The 23896-nt window shown below is 44.1% G+C and overlaps 1 protein-coding gene across 13 annotated transcripts in view; it reads right to left on the reverse strand.

The window, feature by feature from the left end:
* KATNIP (katanin interacting protein) overlaps positions 1–23896 on the reverse strand; it is a 229795-nt gene that overhangs the window by 116497 nt on the left and 89402 nt on the right. For all 13 annotated transcript variants that reach the window (XM_086375203.1, XM_086375198.1, XM_086375204.1 and 10 more), the window contains one exon: positions 1900–2167. In XM_086375203.1, coding sequence (XP_086231329.1) covers positions 1900–2167 — 268 coding nt within the window. The remainder of the gene's footprint in view (positions 1–1899; positions 2168–23896) is intronic.

Genomic DNA, 23896 nt, shown 5'->3' on the forward strand with positions numbered 1-23896 from the left:
AGCAGAGGCCATGCCAGCTGGGGATCAGAGAGGAGGACTGTTGTAGATGGGCCCCTCCCTGCCAAACCCACCAATTGTTTTGGTGACTTTACCTTCTAGGGTTTATATTTTTTTTAAGATTTTTTTTTTCATGTGGACCATTTTTTAAAGTCTTTGTTGAATTTGTTACAATATTGCTTCTGTTTTATGTTTGTTTGTTTTTTGCTGCAAGGCATGTCGCATCTTAGCTCCCCGACCAAGGATCAAACTCACAACCCCGGCACTGGAAGGTGAAGCCTTAATCGCTGGGCTGCCAGGAATGTCCCTTCTAGGGTCTTTCCTGAAAAGCCTTCTCTAGTGGACCACTGCCATGAGTGCCCATCTGTTTTCCTTCTCCTTCAGACGCTCTTTGGTTTTTGCTTTGGAAACTCCTATCTCTGTCCATGTGGTTTGGGTGGTGATAATCATACCCCCAGTCCTGTTGGCTGGCCCTGGCCAATCAGAGCCACAGTGACTAGTTCAGAGCTGCCACCCCGTATGGGTTCAAGAGCCAAGCCTGGGGATTTTCTAGAACTTTTAGGAAGAAAAATCCACTTTCTGATCGAGCTGCAAAGCCAGTGTCTCAATTCTATGTCTATATGTGGAGAACCCATGTAAGAATGGTACCAAGATGAAAGAAGACAGAGATAAGAGGAAGGAGGGGAGGGGAGGAGGGAGGAGGAGAAGACATATGAGTCCTGCTATAGTCCTGGAAGGAAAGTTATGACCAACCTAGATAGCATATTCAAAAGCAGAGACATTACTTTGCCAACAAAGGTTCGTCTAATCAAGGCTATGGTTTTTCCTGTGGTCATGTATGGATGTGAGAGTTGGACTGTGAAGAAAGCTGAGCACTGAAGAATTGATGCTTTTGAACTGTGGTGTTGGAGAAGACTCTTGAGAGTCCCTTGGGCTGCAAGGAGATCCAACCAGTCCATTCTGAAGGAGATCAGCCCTGGGATTTCTTTGGAACGAATGATGCTAAAGCTGAAACTCCAGTACTTTGGCCACCTCATGCGAAGAGTTGACTCATTGGAAAAGACTCTGATGCTGGGAGGATTGGGGTCAGGAGGAGAAGGGGACGACAGAGGATGAGATGGCTGGATGGCATCACTGACTCGATGGACGTGAGTTTCAGTGAACTCTGGGAATTGGTGATAGACAGGGAGGCCTGGCGTGCTGCGATTCATGGGGTCGCAAAGAGTTGGACACGACTGAGTGACTGAACTGAACTGATCTGATAGTCCTGGAAATCAACCCACAATACTCATTGGAAGGACTGATGCCAAAGTTGAAGCACCAATACTTTGACCACCTGATGCGAAGAACCGACTCATTGGAAAAGACCCTGATGCTGGGAAAGATTGAGGGTAAGAGGAGAAGGGAGCAACAGAGGATGAGACGGTTAGATCACATCACCAACTCAATGGACATGAATTTGAGCAAACTTCGGGAGATAGTGGAGGACAGAGGTGCCTGGCATGCTACAGTTCACGGGGTGGCAAAGAGTCAGACACAGTTTAGCGACTGAATAACGACAACTGGGAGTCCTGGACTCCTCAGTTATCCAAGTCAATAAATAGTCCCTTTCGCTTAAGTCAGTTTCATCAGCCAGTTGGTGTGTAGATGCTGATAAACATCCTACAATGCACAGGAGAGCCCCCTGCAACTATCTGCCAGACTTCACCGTCTGCAATTTCAGGGTCATTTGTAAGCTTTTGGGAGCCTTCACCTTTGACAATCCACAGAGCCCTGAACTGATATACACCCTGGCCTGTGAGACAGTCTACGCAAAGCTGAAAATCAAAGTACTACTGGAAATTTAAGCTCTACTATTAGAGACATCAAAGGCAAAGAAATGCCACATAAGATGGAGCTTACTTTTGGAAGTCGGGTTAAATTCCAGCACTATGAGGGTGTCTGAGCCCTGGGGAGGGCGTTCTTCTGTCTCCTGGTCCTCGGGAGCATCTTTTTGCACTGAGTCCCTTTGGGAAAGAGGGGAGTCATCTCTGGGACAGCCCACCAGCACCTGGTCCTCGGGCTCCGGCTCAGGGAGTACATCTTCTTCGATAGAGTCATACTCATCACTGGAACCATCCTTTTCTTTCCTTTGTAGATTGACACTAAGTTCCAGGCTTTTTCTTAGCTCCTGCCAAAAGTCAAGGAGAGAAGGAAAAAATGAAATATGTTCCTTTGAGGAAAAACGCCTTTGAAAATAGATCACAGGAATCAAAGAACTATTTCCATCAAACTAACATTTACTAAAACCGTCTCAACCCATGTGTCATCCTCACTTTGAAGATGAGAAAATAAAGGGGCAACGAGCAACTCCCTTCTGGACTGAGCAACATTTATAGTACTAATTGTGGCTTCACAGGCTGAGGATGCCACTAAACTGTGTGTGTAACAATTCTGATGTGGGGGCTTGTTAAAACAGATTGTGGAGTCCCATCCCCTGAGTTTCTGATTCAGTGGGCCTGGATGGGGCCTGAGAACTTGCATTTCTAACAAGGTGATGCTGATGCTGCTGGTCCAGGGACCATACCCTGACTGAGAAATCCCAAAGGTCTCCAGATGATCCTGATACTCCAGGTGGTAGAATGTCTGGCAGATGGTTGTGGGGGCTGCCCTGTACATTGAACGGTGTTTGGATGCACCTATAAACATTGTAACATTTAGTTCTCAACTACAGTTGCTTGATTTTTTTTTTGTATATGTTTAATCTCCATGAGACTGTGGATTTACAATCTTGAGACCAAGCATTAAGATCTATACTTATGGTGATCAGAAAATTGATCCCTGAAGCCAGGATAATTTGGAAACAGAATAAGGGCTGCCTACTGCCTTTCAGTTCAGTTCAGTTTAGTCACTCAGTCGTGTCCGACTCTTTGCAGCCCCACGAATTGAAGCACGCCAGGCCTCCCTGTCCATCACCAACTCCCGGACTTCACTCAAACTCACGTCCATCGAGTCAGTGATGCCATCCAGCCATCTCATCTTCTGTCGTCCCCTTCTCCTCCTGCCCCCAATCCCTCCCAGCATCAGAGTCTTTTCCAATGAGTCAACTCTTCACATGAGGTGGCCAAAGTACTGGAGTTTCAGCTTTAGCATCATTCGTTCCAAAGAAATCCAAGGGCTGATCTCCTTCAGAATGGACTGGTTGGATCTCCTTGCAGCCCAAGGGACTCTCAAGAGTCTTCTCCAACACCACAGTTCAAAAGCATCAATTCTTCGGTGCTCAGCTTTCTTCACAGTCCAACTCTCACATCCATACATGACCACTGGAAAAACCATAGCCTTGACTAGACGACCTTTGTTGGCAAAGTAATGTCTCTGCTTTTGAATATGCTATCTAGGTTGGTCATAACTTTCCTTCCAAGGAGTAAGCGTCTTTTAATTTCATGGCTGCAGTCACCATCTGCAGTGATTTTGCCTTTACACTGGGACAAAAGTATACCCTGGACTGTCGGGGGAAACCAGTGTGTTTTGTCAGTCTAGCTGTGCTCTCGCTGTAGCCTTTGTCATAATTAACATAGATGTGAGACCATGAGAAACAATCAAGTTTACGGTTGACCATAAACTTAACAGCTGTGTGGTAGGCTGAATAATGGGGCTTCCCTGGTAGCTCAGCTGGTAAAGAACCCACCTGCAATGCAGGAGACCCCAGTTTGATTCCTGGGTCAGGAAGATCCCCTGGAGAAGGGATAGGCTACCCACTCCAGCACTCTTGCCTGGAGAATCCCATGGACAGAGGAGCCTGGTGGGTTACAGTCCATGGGGAGGCAAAAAGTTGGACAAGACTGAGTGACTATGCACAGCACAGCACAGGCTGAATAATGACTCCCCAAAGACGTTAAAGTCCTTATCCCTGGACCCAGTGAATTTGTGAGGGCTCATAAAGTGAGACCATATAGAAAACTTTGATCATCTTAGAGAAATCATCCTAAAAACCTGATGATAGAAATATGGACGTCAAAGATGTTGCTGGTGAGGGTTCAGGAAATAAGGAACATGTTATTGGGAACTAAAGGGCAGAAAATCCTGTTATATGGCAGCAGAATCTTAGCCAAACTGTGTCCTATAGTTATGTGGTATGTGGAACTTTAAATGATACACTTGAATATTTAGCTGAAGAGAGTTCCAAGCAAAGAGTTAAAGATACAGTCTGGTCTCTTCTTGCTGCTTACAGTAAAATGCTAGAGGAAAGGGACAGGCTGAGAGAAGAACTGTTAAGTAAAAAGGGACTGGGATTTGATGATTTGGAAGCTCTCAGCCTATCCAGATCAAAAAAGATGCTAAAATTAGGAAATTCACTGTTAGAAAGTCCTGGGTATAAGTGGCTGTGGCTCAGATGGTAAAGAATCCACCTGCACTGCGGGAGACCTGGGTTTAAACCCTGGGTTGGAAAGATCCCCTGGAGAAGGGCATGACAGCCCACTCCAGTACTTTTGCCTGGAAAATCTCCATGGGCAGAGGAGCCTGGTAGGCTACAGTCAATGGGGTTGCAAACAGTTGGACATTACTGAGTGACTGAGCACAGCACTGTTAGAAAAGCATGCTCTGGAGAAAAAATGAAGGGTGTGGCTGCACAACCTTTGGTTAAAACCTCAGAAGGATCCACAGTTTAGAGTATTCAATAAAGCTTAAGGTTCTTTGAAGAGAGGAGACATGTGACTCATGAATCCCCATAGACAGCTCAGTGGAAGCCAGGAATAGAGATAGGATTATCCAGGAAAGATCTGTGGCAGAGTCTCTTGTTCACTCTCTAGGAGTGAATCCTAGAGACATACATAGGAAATTCACGTGGTTTTTGAGAATGTCATACCAGCAGAAACACTGCCAGCTAGGACTGAATGAGAGGGAGAAAGGACAAAATAAAAGAAAGCTTTCAGACTCCCAAAATTCTACAGGCACGAAACAGGTGGATAAAACTGTGTAGCTGCAGACGCCCACTACCCTTCATGCAAGAGGAAGAATGACGCTCAGGGTGGAGCCACAGGCCCGAGGGTGGAAACCTGGGCCACAGAGAATTATTCCCATGCCTTGAAACCTAATGGAGATTGCCCCGTTGGATTTCAAAACTGCTTGGGTTTGGTGACTCTTTTTTTTGTTTTCCTTTAATTTTCTGTCTATTGTAATGACAACGTCTGTAATTGTAATACTGTGCCTGAACCACCACTGTATTCTGGAGCAGATAATTCATTTCCTAGTTTACAAGTTCACAGAGGGAGAGAAATTTTGTTCTAAGAAAAGTAACACTCATAGTCTCACTCCTACACAATTTAGATGTAAATGATGAGATTTGAGAGTTTTGAGAAGATGAGACTTAGAAGATATTTTGGACTTAAGCTGGCAGTATAATGGGTTGAGACTCTGGGGACCCTTCAGATGGATGGATGTATTTTGCGTGTGGACATGAATCTTTCGGGGCCAGAGGGCAGACTGTTGTGGGCCCCAAAGATGTCCATGTTCTCATCCCCTGGATGGTGACTATCACCTTATGTGGCAAACAAACTTCGCAGATGTGATCAAGTTAATGAACTTGAGATGGGGGAGATTATCTTGGATATTCAGGGAGGGTCTATGTAATCCCAAGGGTCCTACTAAGAGGAGGCAGGAAGATCAGCATCAGAAGGAGAAGATATAAGGATGGAAGCAGAGGTTAAGAAGGAAAGAAGATGCTACACTGCTGGCCCAAAAGGAAGAAAGGGCACAAGCCAAGGAATGTAGGTGGCCTCTAGAAGCTGGAAAAAGCAAGGGAATAGGTTCTCCCCTAGAGCTTCTAGAAAGAACATAGGTCTGAAGATGTCTTGACTTTAGACCAGTGAAGCTGAATTTGGACTTCTGAGCTCCATGACTTAAGGTAAACCACGAAGTTTGTGCTAAGTTGTTAACAATAGCAATAGGAAACTTTTTTTTTTGGCAATGCCACGAGACTTGAGGGACTTTAGATTCCCAATCACTTGACCAGAAGGTGGCCTGGTAGCCAGACGGTTAAGAATCCACCTGCAATTCAGGAGACCCGGGTTGCATCCCTGGGTCGGGAAGATCCCTGGAGAAAGGAATAGCTATCCACTTTAGCATTCTTGCCTGGAGAATTTTGTGGACAGAGGAGCCTGGTGGGCTTCATGGGGTCGAGTTGCAAAGAGTTGCAAAGAGTCAGACGCAACTGAGTGACTAACACTTTCACTTTTTACAATTTCCCAACCCCTGGGCAGCGAAAGCACCAAATCCTAACCATTGGACCACCAGGGAATTTCCCAGGACGCTAATACAGCTACCTACCTCTTACACCTCTCTTCCTCCCACCCTGCCCAATGTATCAGTGATATTTATTGAACAAATAGAACACTGCCTGGCACATAGTAGATGCTTGACAAATATTTGCCGAATGACTAATTTATGCCAATGACTGGGGAGGGGTGGAGAGCACCCACCCGCCTGGGCGCTGACAACAGTGATGTGGCTCATGGCAAGTCACTTAACTTCCCTCATCTGCATTTTGATGTCCCTAAAAAATGAGCTACAAAATGCTGACCTCGCTGAACCGTTCTATTAAAGAAGTGATGTGAACTGTGGATGATTCTGCCCCCCAGGGGATATTTGGCAATGACTGGAGATGTTTTTGGTTGGAACTAGGGGAAGGGAGTGCTAGAGGCAACTGGTAGGTAAAGCTGCTAAATGGGGATGCCGCTGAACACCCTAGAATGTACACGACAGTTCCCACAACAAAGACTGATCTGGTCAACGTCAGTGGTGGTGTGACTGGAAAAGCCTATGTGAAAGGGAGCACGTATTTACCAAAGGCATTTAAAAAGACAGTAACAAGGTCTTCTAATTGAGTGTATTGACATGATCCATGCAACCTGCCTGGATGCCAGACTGAGGTCGTGGCTCGTGTCTTCAAAGTCTGATCGCGGTGGGCCATTGGAGGACAGTTACTGCTCCTCCACAGGGAAACATGAGTTCCTGGGTGACCTGCTGATTAACAGCAGAGGCACTAACTGTAAAGCAGTAATCCTTTACAGCGGAATAATGCTCTGCACTTTACAAAACAGTTTCAACTCCTCCTCTCATTTGATCCTCACAATAACCCTGCAAGATAGGTGGGTGTGGTGAAAGTTGCCCTAATGATAACGTGAACTCCTGTTACCACAGGATGAGGAATTGGCTCCTGTTCTTAGCCCACTCTCTTCCCAATCTCAGATGGGGTCATCTTCAGTGTTATGTTCTGCCGAGGTGAAGGCAAGGCTGAGTGAGAAAACAGAGGGCAAACTCCTTGGGACTTCCCTGGTGGCCCAGTGGCAAAGACTTCCTGCTCCCAAATGCAGGGGGCCTGGGTTCAATCCCTGGTCAGGAACTAGATCCCACATGTTGCAACCAAGAGTCTGCGTGATACAACTGAAAATCCCACATTCCACAGTGAAGATCGAAGATCCCACGTACCACAGCTAATACCCGTGTACCGCAACTAAGACCCAGCACAGCCAAACAAACAAACAAGTATTAAAAACAAACAAACAGTGGGTGACCCCTCTTTCTGCCTCCTTAGTATTCTCATCCAGTTATGTGGGTCAAAATGATTAAATGGGTGCCAGCAAACTGGGAGATTCCTAGCTGGGAGACTGCTGCGTCTTCCAGGAAATCTTGATCAGTCCCAGGGCCCAGAATCCTGCCTACTAATGTCTAAGGCTGAGGAGAGCCATCCATCATCCACTCCAGTTCCAGGAAATATTTGGATGGGACATTAGGATTGAGCTTCCCTAGTGGCTCCAATGGTAAAGAATCCTCTTGCAACGCAGGAGACTAAGGTTCAGTCCCTGGGTTGGGAAGGTCCCCTGGAGAAGGAAATGGCAACCCACTCCAGTATTCTTGCCTCGAGAATCCCATGGACAGAGGAGCCTGGTACAGAGTCGGACACAACTGAGCGACTAACCCTTAGGATTCTAGAACCCACGCCAGCTGAGCAGGTTCCCTCCAGCTTCTTCATCGCCTTCACTGGGTGGCAACCTCATAGTTTAAGTGACTGAATTTCTGGAGTCCCCCCAAGTTGGCAAACTGAGGTCTATAACCTTCAAGCAGGTCCAACCTATCACAATGATTAGATGGCAGAGTCATGACGTGTGTGCTCAAGCCCTGATCTCTACTCCTTCTAGATTATCCAACTATAAAACAGACTCACTTTCATGGTCCAACCAAGGGCGAAGAAGATGCGGCCACTATCACCATCTTTTTATTTCCGCATATAGGCGTGCTACACTAAGGGCTGAGGTAATGGTGGGGAGTAAGCAAAAGGAAAGTGAGAGTGTTGGTCGTTCAGTCATGTCCTACTCTTTGCAACCCCATGGACTGTAGCCCGCTAGGCTCCTCTGTCCATGCAATTTCCCAGGCAAGAATACTGGAGTGGGCTGCCATTCCCTTCTCCAGGGGATCTTCCTGATCCAGGGATCGAACCTGGGTCTCTTGCATTGCAGGCAGATTCATAACCGTCTGAGCCACCAGAGAAGCAAGATGGCAAAGGCTCAGACAATCAACGCATAAAGAAAAAGAAACAGGGGACTTCCCTGGTGCTCCCAATGCAGGGGGCCTGGGTTCAGTCTCTGGTGAGGGAACTAGATTCTGCATGTCCCAACGGAAGTTCATTCATGCCACGGTGAAGACTGAAGATCCTGTGTGCCATAACTAAGACCTGGCACAGATAGATAAATATTTTTTTTAATTAAAAAAAAATCACTACGGCTCTTGGATGCCAAGTGGATTCTGAGAGGTGGGTCAGGATGAATGCAGGGCAGACAGTTGCAGGTAAAGAGGAAGGTGGTGGCAGAAGTGGGGATGGGAGAGGCATTTTTGAGATGTATTTTGGAGGCCGAGACACAGGAATGCTAACTAGAAATGAACCACGTGCATACCTTTCACTGCCGTCCGTCTAGAAATTTATCCTTCAGCCTTCAGCAGCAAAGACTGTTGAGGTGTCATTTATAATAGAGAATGATCTGCATATTCATCTGTCAGAGATGGGTTACATTACTAATAGAGCAGGTGTCCATGGAGCTCCAGGCAGCCCTTACAGAGAATAAGGCAGATCTTATGTGCTTATTCAGAAAAAAAACAGGTTTAAGTAAAAGAAGCACGTTGATAAATGTACCTATAAACCTGATTTTTAAAATAATTATCATATTTGTACGTATGAAAGTGAAAGTGTTAGTCTTCCAGCCGTGTCCAATTCTTTGCAACCCCATGGACTGTAGCCCGCCAGGGCTTCTCTGTCCATGGGATTCTCCAGGCAAGAAAATACTGGAGTGGGTAGCCTTTCCCTTCTCCAGGGGATCTTCCTGACCCAGGGATTGAACCCTGGTCTCCTGCATTGCAGGTGGATTCTTTACGATCTGAGCCACATACACATAGGCATACAGAAAGCCTGGAAAAATCAACATCAAACTATTAACAACATTCTTCATTGGGGGTGGCATTATGGGAGATTTGTTTTACTTAAATGTTTTACCTTAAATGGCAATTAATTTTTATTTATATATTTTTGGCTGCGCTGGGTCTTCATTGCCGTGCTCAGGCTTCTCACTGAGGCGGCCTTGCTTGTTGCAGAGCACAGGCTCTAGATGTGCAGGCTCGGTAGTTGGGGCTCTCGGGCTAGTTGCCCCGCAGCATGAGGAATCTTCTCAGATCAGGGATCAAACCCATGTCCTCTGCAATGGCCGGTGGATTCTAATTCACTGTACCACCAGGGAAGCCTAGTTTTACTTAATTTTTCATTGTAAGCATTGTTCTCAATTTTATAAATAGGAAAAAAAATAGGTATTTACATTTACGTTTAAATCCTGCTCCTTCCTCCTGAAACTAAATTCCCTATAGGAGTGGTAGGAACAGTGGTGTGGAGGACCCTCAACAGTCAGTTGTCTGAAAAGTCCCTGATCTCTAGCCCTGGGACATCTTCTCTCTGAAACAGTGATTCAGAAATGGGTGAGCAGTAGCACTTGACACCATCAGATGATGGAACAGCCTGACTTCCTGTATCCAATTAGACTGTGGTCCAGATTCGAGAGGAACAGCATCATCAGTCTTAGGAAGAAACTGTGGCCGTGTGGAGTTGGTGATGGACAGGGAGACCTGGCGTGCTGCAGTCCATGGAATTGCGAAGAGTCACACACGACTGAGTGACTGAACTGAACTGAACTGAAATATACCACTCACAAGTCCTTCTCAGGAAGAACCTCCAGAGGACAAGATCCAAACAAAGAAAAGTAAAGTCAAAATAAAGAACATGGGGGCTTCCCTGGTGGTCCGGTGGTCAAGAATCCGCCTTGCAAGGCAAAGGACACTGGTTTGACCCTGGTCAGGGAAGATCCCACATGACTCAGGGCAACTGAGCCTGGGTGCCCATGCTCTAGAGTCTGTGCTCTGCTATAAGAGAAGTCACCACAGTGAGAAGCCCTCTAACCGCTACTCGCTGTTAGGGGGGTACTCGCTGCAACTAGAAAAAGCCCTTGCGTAGCAATGAAGACCCAGTGCAGCCAAAAATAAATGAATAAACATTAAAAAAAACACACACACAGACCAGTAGACGCTGTGATGAAAGGTCTAATAGTGAATACTGATGCCGTTTAGTGATTAAAGAAATACAGGGGACCCTTGAACAACACAAGGGGTTGGGGTGCTGACCCCCCAAGGGGTTGAAAATCCATGTACTGCTCTCTCTGCCTCAAAAGCAAAGGAATTGATCAATGGCTTGCCCAAGAGCAGGAAGCTGAAGCAGTCTGGATAGATAAGGACTCAAATCCTAGTTCTTTTAATTCCACATATTGTGATCTATAATGGAGCATAAACTCTTCCCTATATTTACAGATCTATAAAACAAAAATATAAGAACTGCATTTATTTTTTTTAAAAGTCTGTGTACAAGTGGACTCATGCAGTTCAAACCCATGTTGTTTAAAGGTCAACTGTATTAGACAATCATGTGTATGCAGGTCACGAAACGTAACACTCTAAGCCTAAGCTCTTAGCTAAGCTCACAGAACTGGAAGAGGGCAGGCAGTGTGGGAGTACCCTGGCATCATTTCCATAGCAGATGAGTCAGTTCAAATCCATCTTGAGTGGAAACAACAGAGTTTTTTAAAAATGGCAACTCTGGCCTCTTAATATTTTGTTCATAATTTATTAAACTGATGGGATATTTTAAGAAATCTTACTTGTGATAAAGAAATCTAAATTTCAATCATCCCTTCTGTTTCACTTTGGTTTTGCTCCTTTTAAATTAACTCAAATTTAAATGCCATAATTGTATTTACTATGTATATACACATATATAGTAAATATATATATGTATTATACATAAAAGGAGCCTAGATTCTGTATGGCTGCTATCTTCTTCACAAAGGAAAATAACACATTTGCTCACACTGAAAGAGCAAAATTTAGGAACCTAGGCCCTTATAATGCCCATGTGATCGAAAACCATCTGTTCAAGGGGCAAAGGGGAGCTGAACTAAGTAGCCACATTCCCTTGAGAAAGTTATTCAAACCCTTTCCATCTGGAAAGATGAGGACCTTGGGCTGGTGGCTTTGAAAGCCAACCTGCCGACACTTTAAAGGGATACCACGCTGGGCCATCTACCAGTGGCTTTGAAGCTATCATCCCGAAATGCCTCTGTGAAAACTTACTTTACAGCTTTGCTTCAAAACCCTGTTATATGCAATTTCAATGCTCAGCCCTTAAAATGTTCAGTTCAAGCCCTTTCAAAAGGAAGTCTTCTGCATGGAGGCCAGCTGCAAACACCACAGATGGAAAGCAGATGACGGGGCGGTATACAAATTGGCCTCCTTGCTGGAGAGCCAGGGAGGAGATGGAGGGAAGGAAGCATGCTGGACCAGGGGCTAAAATGCAGCTGAGGTTTGATGGTCAGTGGATTAGTGCCTTACATTCCTGGTCTTCTCTCTTTTCTGTTGGGCTAGGGAAAGAGCAAAACCAGACATGTCACCATAACACACAAAATGTCTGCAACAGTCGTGTGTGCGTGTGTGTGCTAGTAGTGCACGCGTGCGTGCTAGGTCACTTCAGTCGTGTTCCACTCTTCGAGATCCCATGGACTGTAGCCCACCAGGCTCCTCTGTCCATGGGATTTTTCAGGCAAGAATACTGAGTGTTACCATTTCCTCTTCTGGGGGATCTTCCCCACCCAGGGATCGAACCCGTGTCTCTTACATCTCCTACATTGGCAGGCAGGTTCTTTACCACTAATGCCACCTGGGAAGCTCCTGCAATAGTAGCAACAGCAACTATAATATCAACATCAACCTGCCAATTACAAAGCCTTTGCCACATATCAGGCACCAAGCTAGCCCTTCTATGAGCCTCATCTCCCTGCAGTCTCCCACCATCCCTGTGTGAGGGTGTTCTTATCTTTTTTTTTTTTTTTTAATTTTTGGCCACACTGGGGGGCATGCGGGATCTTAGTTCCCCTAACCAGAGATCAAATCCATGCCCCCTGCAGTGGAAGCAGAGTCTTAACCACTGGACTGCCAGGGAAATCCTAGGTATCCTTATCTTACAGGCTCGGTTCACTTACATAGCAGTCCAAGGTCATGAGGCTATAAAGGGCAGAGCCAGAGGTTTGGATGAAAGATTGTCTGTCTCAAAAGTCCAGGTTTTTCATCCCGTGCCCACATTTATTCCCTGCCTGGCACCAGTGCCTTGGAAGCCAGTGGTCTCGAGAGTGAGATGAAAGTCAGGTTCTCTGTGATCGTCCATTGGTTTACATGAAATTTATCACATCTGCCTGTAAGAGCTTTCGATACAAAGCTGCCGTGAGGCCACTACACGTGTTAAAGCGTGTGTTCGGTGTTAGCAGATGAAGCATTAAATCTGTAACTACAGTTAGAAAGGGGAACAGCTCAGTCTAAGTTCTGGGTGTGGGTTCCGGGCCCGACTCCAGTCACCCTGTGTCCCCAGGCACGTCTCAAGCCCCTAGCTCTCATGTGAGAAAAACTGCCCTGACAATCTGACAAGGTTGTGGAAGGGATGCAATGAGATAATAGCTATGAATTAGTGTTTCATGATTGCTGTAACAGAGGTCTAGATTTTACAGAAAATTTAACATTGAGATGACAGCATATTCTTTTTTCTTTCTCAGACCCTATTGACACTGCCGACAAGAAGATCAGATGTTTAGACCATGAAGCCACACTGGATACTTTAAGACGGTCCTCAAGAGGAAGCAGCAGTCTCTGGGGAGGAGGTCACAGATGCACACTGAACCCCTCATCTCTTATTTGATTGGCAATTTTATAAAACTGGAATTCACGTGCACGGTTAGTTGCAATAGTTTCCAGTAACTCCTACTGTTTGATATGAACCATTTTACAGATATTAAACTGCCCGGAAATGATGTTTACCCCGCAGGAAGGGGTTAATTAACTAATTTGTCCTCCCTTTCATTCATTTCTTGTTGAATATATGTGTCCCCATAAGCAGGTCTGATTGCTAAGTGCTAGGGACAGAGTGATGAATAAGACAGTGTCCCTGCTCTCATGAAATTTATAATCTGGCAACAAAGACAGCTATTCCATAAGAAATTACAAGCATAACGAGTGTCAGGAACACACGTCTGAGGCTTACCAATCTACACCTCAAGCCTGGTGGCATCTAGACCACAAACTTACCAGAATTAAGTGACGAGCTCTAATTTCAGGGTCCCTACTGTGTATTTTTAAATCACATTTCCTTACATCAATTTTCACAGAACTATGGCTAGAAAAATTTGAGTTTTATACTCACGCGTCAGTTACCGGTGCAGTTTTTGCTCTTCTGCTACTTTCTTACACACCCCTCCCCCATCAACCTTGGATTTACTTTCACTGATTTCCATTCAAAGATAAATTGATGTTTGAAGCCCTTCCCCCAGACTTCCAGTCTCAAATGTCCACTATTATGAAGGGGAAAGCCATCCACATCTGAGGGCGTGGAGTGATGTAAAAGAAAGAGCACAGACTCAGGAAGCAGACGGGTACCATTTCCTGGCTGTGATGCCCTGGGCCAACCCTGTGGCATCAGTGTGCTGTGGACGCCTCACCTGAGCCTGCCCAGAGCAGGGGTGGGGGGAGGGTGGCTGAAAGATCATGAGAAGGACACTGTATAGGGATGGTGGGATAGAGACCAAACAAGCCACAATGCTGCTAGAAATTCTGGGGAATTCCAGAAAGGCAAGAAAGCAGAGATTACACTTAGGAAGCAGTAAAAGCAGAGGAAACGACAGACTAAAACAAGGGCAGTAAAATTTTCCATAGAAGGAACTGTGTGTGTGCGTGCGTGTGTGTGTGTGCATGCATGTGTGTGTGTGCGCGCGCATGTGTGTGTGTGTGTGTGCGCGTACACACAAAGCAAGTCCAGAGTCAAGGTGGAGTGAGAGGAAGTCCTGGAGCATTCACGGGGGCCTGCTCTTAGGGCTGGTGGCCCCTCCCCAGCTGTATTAAGTTGAGAGATGTTCACCTGCAGGCTGATGCCGGAACGCAGGCACTGGGGCAGGAAGGCAGGGCAATGCCCCAGGAGGTCTTTGTCCCCAAGGTAGCCTAGGAGCTCCCATTCCTGGAAGGGGGACTAAGGCACACAGCTTCCAGGAGTGTGTTGTGCCCCAGCCAACATCAGGGCCAGGTTACACCGAATAGAACAGGCAGAAGAAGAAGGATTCTCAGACACAAAGATGAGCAGACAACCAAGAATGACCAGACATTTATCCAAATCCTGAAGATTGGCACAAGATAAAACTTACCAAAAGAATATCCAATGAAGGAAAGTTAATAGAGTAAGTAGAGGAAAGGGCTTTCCTAGTGGTGCAGTGGATAAGAACCCGCCTGCCAATGCAGGGGACATGGGTTCCTTCCCAGGTCTGGGAAGATTTCATGTGCGGCATAGCAGCTACGCCCTAGGGCCCATGCTCCGCAACAAGAGAAGCCACCGCAATGAGAAGTCTGAACACCACAACAGAAAGTAGCCCCCACTTGCTGAAACTAGAGAAAGCAACGAAGACCCAGTGCAGCCAAAAGTAAATTAATTTTTAAAAAAGGAATAAAGGAAGACTTTAGAATACTGACAATTAATGTCCCTGGAGAGATTTAAGAGGGCATTTCGTCCACGAAAAAGAAACAACTAGAGATCTTGGGTTTCCTAGGTGGCGCTAGTGGTAAAGAACTTGCCTGCCAATGCAGGAGATGGAAGAGATGCCTGTTTGATTCCTGGGTGGGAAATATCTCCTGGAGGCGGGCATGGCAACCCACTCCAGTATTCTTGCCTGGAGAATCCCCATGGACAGAGGAGCCTGGCAGGCTACAGTCCATAGGGTTGCAAAGAGTTGGACATGACTGATGTGACTCAGCACGCACATAGAGATTTTAAGTTTTAATTTTATCATTAACATTTTTAAAAAGATAAATAGCAGGAAAAGCTATTTAGTGTGCTACAAATTCAAGCCAAACCATTTTATAAGAACACAGTATAAAAAGACAAAAAATATGAAAGAAAACTTAGGAGACTTGAAGATCTGGGCCAACATTTGTCCAAGAGAAGCTCCAGAGGATAGAACAGAAACAAGGAAAATAGTAACAATAACACCAACAATAATAATAAATGGGCATTTTCCAATGCCAAAGAAAAACACAAGCCTTTAGACTGAGAAGACCCACCTAGTCCAGACAAGGACTCAGGATGGCTTTTTCCTTCATAATAGTGGACATTTAAGACTGAACTCTGGGGGAAGGGCTTCATACATCAATTTATCTTTGAATGAAAATCACTGAAAGTAAATCCAAGGTTGAATGGGGGGGGGTGTAAGAAAGTAGCAGAAAAGCAAAAACATCGCACTAGTAATTGACGCTCGGGTATAACTCAAATTTTTCTAGCCATAGTTCTGTGAAAATTGATGTAAGGAAATGTGATTTAAAAATACACAGTATGACCCTGAAATTAGAGTTTGTCACTTTATTCTAGGACAAAGATAATGATACTGATATATTCATATGGTAAAAGGAACAACCTGTTAGAAAACACCTTGACTCTATAAGCACATGATGACAGAGATTTGAAATATATAAAGCAAAACAGAGAAATATAACAGAAAATTGACAAATTCACAGAAATCACCCAGTTTAATAGGCAAAAATTGAGTAATACTCTATTGCAGTGGTTTGCTAATAAGCATAAGAATTTTCTGGGAGTCCTATTAAAAATACAGATACTGAGCACCCTGCTCCCTTCTAAACTCAGTTCTATATCTTTTAATGGAATATGAGAATTTATTTTCATTTTAGATTTAAAATCTTTTATTTTAAATTTATTTTAAATAAGAAGCTAGTGATTCTGATAAAAAGTGATCTGGGACTATACTGGGACCTGCGTAATTGCCTGGTTAAATAGCACAATTAATAGCTTGCTTTAATCATGAAAACTTTATACCAGAAAGATAATGATTATTCTTTTGAAATACCATAGGACATTCACAAAAAATGATTTGGTAGACCCACAAAGTCTCCAAAACTTCCAAAACAACAGAAATCAAACAGACCAATCTCTAATCAGGATGCAGCAAAATTAGAAACTAACCCAGAAAGACAAAAATTCTCTATTTAGAACATTTGTAAAACTCCTCTAAATAAACAGGAAAAAAACTCTAAAATCACAAACCAATTGGAGTAAACAACAATGAAAATATTTACACACATAAAAGAAAAATTATGAGATAAGGCAAAAGCAGTATTCAGAGGAAAATATGTAGCCTTAAAATCGCTGTATTAGAAAATAAGTCTGAAAATAAGTGAATTAAGCATTTAAAGTAAGAAGCCAGGTATTGGAACGGGGATGGTGGAGAATCAAAGCAATAAACTAAAAAGTTTGGGGAAGGAATCAAGATAAAAGTAGAAATGAACTGAAATAGAAAACAATAAATGAATGAATGACAAAATAAAGAAAGAATGCATGCTCAGTAGAACTGAAAGCCAGGCCTGGTTTGTCTGCGTAGACAGAGCTTTTCGTATTTTATTCAGTTTACTTCTTAACTTCTTTTCTAATGGGAAATCACTCGTATATTAGATGTTATATAAAATGACACAAAATAATATGAAAATACCTAAGAAATTCTAAGTAGGCTATAAATACAAGAAATAAAAAAGATTATTTATTCCAGTATTGATTCAGAGATCATTTTACATTTTTATGAAGATTGAAAAGGATGCTTTAGGAAGTCAAATACCATTCAGTATCTTCACTTACAGGAATGCTCTACTGGGTGAAAGGGATTACTATGTCTTTCTGATCTGGACCAGCATTTCATGGGTATTTGTGCTTGTTCAGCATCACTCCACATGAATCATTCATGCTCATCACTGAATTATTTCTGCTCAGCTGGCTTTGTGCTGTCTGACCTACCTTCTCAGGAACCAGTCTCATGCCATCAGCCAGGTGGTCCTTTGGTCTGAGCTATCCAGCCAGGTACCTCTGGGTACGTTCATTCAGGACACCATGCCCCTGATGGTTCTGGGTACCAGGGGGGCTAATTCAAGTACCACTGGAAAGCACAAAAAGCTCAGGAGGGAACAAAACTTTCATTGTCTAAATCAGAAGTTACAAGCTGGTGGTCTGCAAACCAAATCTGACTGGCAGACACATTTTGCTTGATCCACAGAAAATCGTGAATCAGTTTTGCTGTTGTTGTTGAGTAGCTAAGTTGTGTCTAACTATCTTGTGATCCCATAGACTATAGCCCACCAGACTCCTCTGTCCATGAGATTTCCCAGGCAAGAATACTGGCGTGGGTAGCCATTCCCTTCTCCAGGGGATCGTCCCAACCCAGGGATTGAACCCGTGTCTCCTATATTGCAGGTGGACTCTTCACCACTGAGCCATCAGGTTTCATCACTGAAGCCCTTGTGAATTAGTTACCAACATAAAAATTTGGGAGAAAAACACAACACAAACAAGTCCAGACACTTGGCTTCTCTTGTAACTAGAAAGGCTGGTATCACTGGGACCCTATTTCCACATAATGACAAGTCGGCCGAGCTATGTAGAGACCATTCCCTATGTCCCCACTATGCCCTGCCATGCCCTGACACCCAAGCCAAGTGCTGGCCTTCTTCCCCCAACCCCTGCCAAAGAGTCACTCATGTCACTTAAAACATTCATTTTAATTAGCACCATCTGCCAGAAATCCCAATATTTCAGAATCCAAGCTACATCTCCCCAAATGACTCTTCTACCCCAAACAGCACAAAAATTCTTTTGTCAGATTATGTGTCCTGATTCATAGTTTGGAAAATACTGTCACCATAATTACAACTTAGCGGTGTGATGACTGAACTCAGCTATGTGTGGGCTGGCCAGGGGGCCTAATCAACATCTCTGCCACGCTCGCTCATTGATTCAATCAATCAGTTACTCAATTCACTTGCTTTACAAAGATTTGCAAACTCACTCTAGGCCAGGCACTCTTCTAGGGACCAGAGACACAGCAGGCAATGAGACAGCACAGGTCTCTGCCAAACTGAAACTTAGATCTGGGGTGGGGGAAGGGTGGTGCAAGCCCTAAATATGTAACTTGCAAACAGCCTCCAGAAATAGTCCTGGGATGAGAGGGGGCTCCATGCACTATTACGTATCCTCTGCAAAATCCTCTGGATTTTGGCATATGGGAACATCTATAAACTCCCCCTGGGATTTATGATTTCAGAGCCGACAGGCCCAGGAAATACCTAATCTACTCCTTTTTGTCACAGGGGAGGAAATGGGGCTCCAAAAAAGTGTGACATAGCCAAGGCCCTCCAGAGTTTATGCTGCTGCTGCTAAGTCACTTCAGTCGTGTCCGACTCTGTGTGACCCCATAGATGGAAGCCTACCAGGCTCCCCCGTCCCAGGGATTCTCCAGGCAAGAACACTGGAGTGGGTTGCCATTTCCTTCTCCAATGCATGAAAGTGAAAAGTGAAAGTGAAGTTGCTCAGTCGTGTCCGACTCTAGCGACCCCATGGACTACAGCCCACCAGGCTCCTCTGTCCATGGGATTTTCCAGGCAAGAGTACTGGAGTGGGGTGCCATTGCCTTCTCCGTCCAGAGTTTATAGAAAAGCCCACACTACCCTCTCCAGACTTGCTGAGTCTAATCTTGCTCTTTCTCCTTCCTAAAACAGGAGCCTCAGACTCCCACATCTTCAGAAAATATACTGCTGTGTGAAATAGTAATGGGAGCCTTGGTGTTAGACAATATGGAGTGGTGAAGACCAGGGCAAACTGAAGGGTTCAGGCTCAGAATAAAAGTTTTCTAATTCAAAATAAAACAGCAACAGTGATGATTACGGTACAACACCAGGCCAGCCAATGAAACATGCCTGCGTGTTGAAGCTGGCTATTGAGGTCACGTGTCCAAGCCCTTCCCTTTGGATACATTTTCCATTTATTGATACCCATCTACCCTTCCTGGGTTTCCCTAGTGGCTCAGTAGTAAAGAACTCTCATGCCAATGCAGGAGATGTGGGTTTGATCCTTGGGCCAGGAAGATCTACCAGAGAAGGAAAGGGCAACCCACTCCAGTATTCTTGCCTAAAAGATTCCATGGACAGAAGAGCCTGGCAGGCTACAGGGGTCACGATGACTGACACAATTTAGTGGCTGAGCACCCATGCATCTACCCTTATCTTGAATTTGAGCACAGTTTTTTTCCAAGTCATAACTGATTAAAATATCAATAACCTCAGATATGCAGATGACACCACCCTTATGCAGAAATTGAAGAGGAACTGAAGAGCCTCTTGATGAAAGTGAAAGAGGAGACTGAAAAAGCTGGCTTAAAACTCAACATTCAAAAAACTAAAATCATGGCATCCGGTGCCATCACTTCATGGCAAATAGACGGGGAAACAATGGAAACAGTGACAGACTTTATTTACTTGCGCTCCAAAAGTACTGCAGATGGTAACTGCAGCCATGAAATTAAAAGACGCTTGCTCCTTGGAAGAAAAGCTATAACAAACCTAGACAGCATATTAAAAAGCAGAGCTATTACTTTGCCGACAAAGGTCCATCTAGTCAAAGTTATGGTTTTTCCAGTAGTCATGTATGGATGTGAGAGCTGGACCATAAAGAAAGCTGAGCGCCGAAGAACTGATGCTTTTGGACTGTGGTGTTGGAGAAGACTCTTGGGAGTCCCTTGGACTGCAAGGAGATCCAACCAGTCCATTCTAAAGAAGATCAGTCCTGGGTGTTCATTGGAAGGACTGATGTTGAAGCTGAAACTCCAGTACTTTGGCCACCTGATACGAAGAGCTGCCTCATTGGAAAAGACCCTGATGCTGAGAAAGATGGAAGGCAAGAGGAGAAAGGGATGACAGAGGATGAGATGGTTGAATGGCATCACTGACTCAATGGACATGAGCTTGAGCAAGCTCTGGGAGTTGGTGATGGATAGGGAGGCCTGGCTGCAGTCCGTGGAGTCGAAAGAGTCGGAGAGTACTGAGCCACTGAACTGAACTCAACAACAACAACAACACAAAAAATCCTCTCTTACATGCCCTTTTGTCTTAGGAATTGTTTTTTCTCAAGCTTGAGACATATTTTGAACATGTGACATGTTTTGAATGTGACTAAGGTGAGAAAACCAAATATGAAGGGTGCATATTCATTGTCTTAATATAATAATTCCTTAATAACACAAAACAATTTTCTGTCTCTCTAAAATTCACGTCTTTAAATAACCTAAATAAAATAATTTAGTCAAAAACCTAAATAATTTTATATTAAAACACTTATAGATTGACTTCCTTGTCTTCTTAAAAAGAGTGTGTATAGTAAACATAATTTAGTCTTTTCATAATATGTATGGTCGATATTCTGGATAGAAATTGATCTGTAACACAGGAGATATTGCCAGGAGCTATTACGCTTTCGCATCTTTCATTTATTAAGTGACATCCTCTCCTGACTGAGTTCACAGAAGTGCAGGATGTGGTTTAAAGACAAGGGCAGAGCCCCTCCCATCCTTTTCTGGCTTTTGTGAACCTATGGAATTTTGTGGTTGTTGTTTTATTTTTTTTCTTTACAGTTATTTTAATTTTATATGATGTAGAGGAGATTTTAACTTCCAATTTTAACATTTCTTTCTTTTAGAGTCCCCAGACCCAAGCCACAAGCTTCAGATGATCTCAAAAACTTTCCTTCCATTTGAAGTTGACTCTAATCTTCGGTCCTGAATATTCTAAAATCAGTCTTGAATATTCACTGGAAGGACTGATGCTGAAGCTGAAACTCCAATACATTGGCCACCTGATGCAAAGAACTAACTCATTGGAAAAGACCCTGATGCTGGGAAAGATTGAAGGTGGGAGGAGAAGGGGATGACAGAGGATGAGATGGTTGGATGGCATCACTGACTCAATGGACATGAGTTTGAGTAAACTCCAGGAATTGGTGATGGACAGGGAGGCCTGGCGTGCTGCAGTCCATGGGGTAGCAAAGAGTCGGACACGACTGAGTGACTGAACTGAACTGAACTGGTCTTCAGACCTTCTGATTCAGAATCCCCAGGAGTTTGTCTGTTAAAAACTATGTGACCGTCCATAAACAAGTCTCTTAGCTTAAAAAAATAGACCTAATACATGCATCTTAAACAAATACGCTTGGTGATTCCTGTGCCTATCAAATTTTAGGGTCCACGGCTCGCTCTCTCTTTTCCTTATAATGGTGATTATAAGGAATTATATAGGATTATATAAAAGTGAAGTGAAAGTGAAATTTCCTCAGTCATGTCTGACTTTTTGCGATCCTATGGACTATACAGTCCATGGAATTCTCCAGGCCAGAATACTGGAGTGGGTAGCCTTTCCCTTCTCCAGGGGATCTTCCCAACTCAGGGATAGAACCCAGGTCTCCAGCATTGCAGGCGGATTCTTTACCAGCTGAGCCACAAGGGAAGCAGGTTCTCAAATATTGCTGCAAATTATAATCACGTGGGGAGCCTAACAAGAGGGGCCTTGTTTGAGCCTAAACAGGATCAGAATCAAAACCTTTGGATGATGGAAGCTGGGCATTTGTGCTTATTTTATTTAGCTAGCTTTTTACTTTTCATTTTGAACTAATTGCAGACAATACCAATTCATCCTGTGTACCCTTCATCCAGTTTTCCCCATGGTAACATCTCATATGATAGCACAATCTAGAAACTGACATCAATACAATCCTAAGTAATTTTTTTAAAAAACTAGGTCTCAATTTTTCACTTTTTTTCTATTTCTTTCTTTGCTGATGCTTAGCTCTATTGAAGCAGCTTACTTCCTCCTTAATGAGCTAGCTTCTTAAAAACTTAGTTTGAGAAAATGTAAAACCCACAGAAAATTTATCAGCAATGTGTAATAGAAGGGTGCAATGAATACCCAAATACCCAGCACCTACATTCATCAATTCTTCACCAGTTCTCTGAGACCTGAGAACAAGGACCTTCTCTTACATTACCACAATACACTTATCAAATTCAGGAAATTTAACATCACAATATTATTTTCTATTATGGTTACAGTATTATATAATATGGTTAATTTTTAAATTTCATTAATTTCCCCAAACTATCCTTAAACCACCTGCCCCTCCCCCCAAGATCTCACATTACAGAACTGTGATATCTCTTAAGCCCCCTTTAACCTGGAACAGCCTTTCTCTGTCTGTTAACGCAACTGGCATTTCTGAAGACTCCAGGCCAGTTGTTTTATAGACTGTCCCTCAATTTGGCTTTGTCTGGTTGTATCCCCCATTAGATTTCACTTTTGAAAAACATTTTTCATCAATGTTCCCAGCCTTGGGTTCAGTGGGGAAATGTTTGGCAGAGGAGAGGTCTTCCCCATCATTGTTTAAAACATAACTGATGGATGGCCACCTCTCAACACCTTCCTCCCGGGCAGAACATAAATAATATTCATAATAGACCCTGCCCCTACGGAGACCTGGGCCCTTTCGGAAGCAAAAACAACGTAATGCGATTCCTGGCCTGTGATTGCTAATTTCATGGAACAAGGAGCCCTGGGGTCAGGGTTTCCAGTCTGGGCTTCTCTGAGACTTGGACAAGCAACATCATTTCTCATGTCTGTTTCCTCGAACTATAAAAGGAGAATGCAAATACCTAGCACTTAACTCACAGCATTCATGAAAGCAGTGATGGATGACTTATTCTCCAGTCAGTAGTGGTCACTGAGTAAGTGCTCATTTAATGTGAGCTTTTACTATCACTCAAGCAAACGACGCAAGTGATGCGGATGAACCCAGAGTCTGTCGCACAGAGTGAAGTAAGTCAGAAAGAGAAAAGCAAAATAGCGTATGTTAATGCATATATATATATATATATATGGAGTCTAGAAAAATGGTACAGATGAACCTATTTGCAGGGCAGGAATAGAGGCACAGATGTAAGAATGGACTTGTGGACACAGCGGAGGCAGGAGCGGGGGCGGGGGCTGAGCTGAGAGAGTAACACTGATATATATACACAGCCATGTATAAGACAGATACAGCAGCAGGAAGCTGCTATACAGCACAGGGAGCTCAGCTCTGTGCTGTGATGACTTAGAGGGGTGGGGTGGGGGGTAGGAGGGAGGCTCCAGAGGGAGCGGATATATGTGTACACACGGCCGATTCACTATGCTGTACAGCAGAGGCTAACACAACGTAAAGCGATTATAGTCCAATTTAAAAAAAGAAAAGAAAGGCATGGCGTCAAGTCAAGTCTCTCATGTGTTGTTTGAAACCTGGTGGGTGGACCAGAGATTTTTTTTTTTCACATCCAGTCCTGTTGTAATCTGTGCTGTGTTCCCAGGTGTAAATGGAGATTCTCCCATGGGGGTCTAT

The sequence above is a fragment of the Bos grunniens genome, chromosome 25 (assembly GCF_055505025.1).
Source record: "Bos grunniens cultivar Pamir isolate PY7600 chromosome 25, Bosgru_T2T1.0, whole genome shotgun sequence".
Taxonomy (NCBI): domain Eukaryota; kingdom Metazoa; phylum Chordata; class Mammalia; order Artiodactyla; family Bovidae; genus Bos; species Bos grunniens.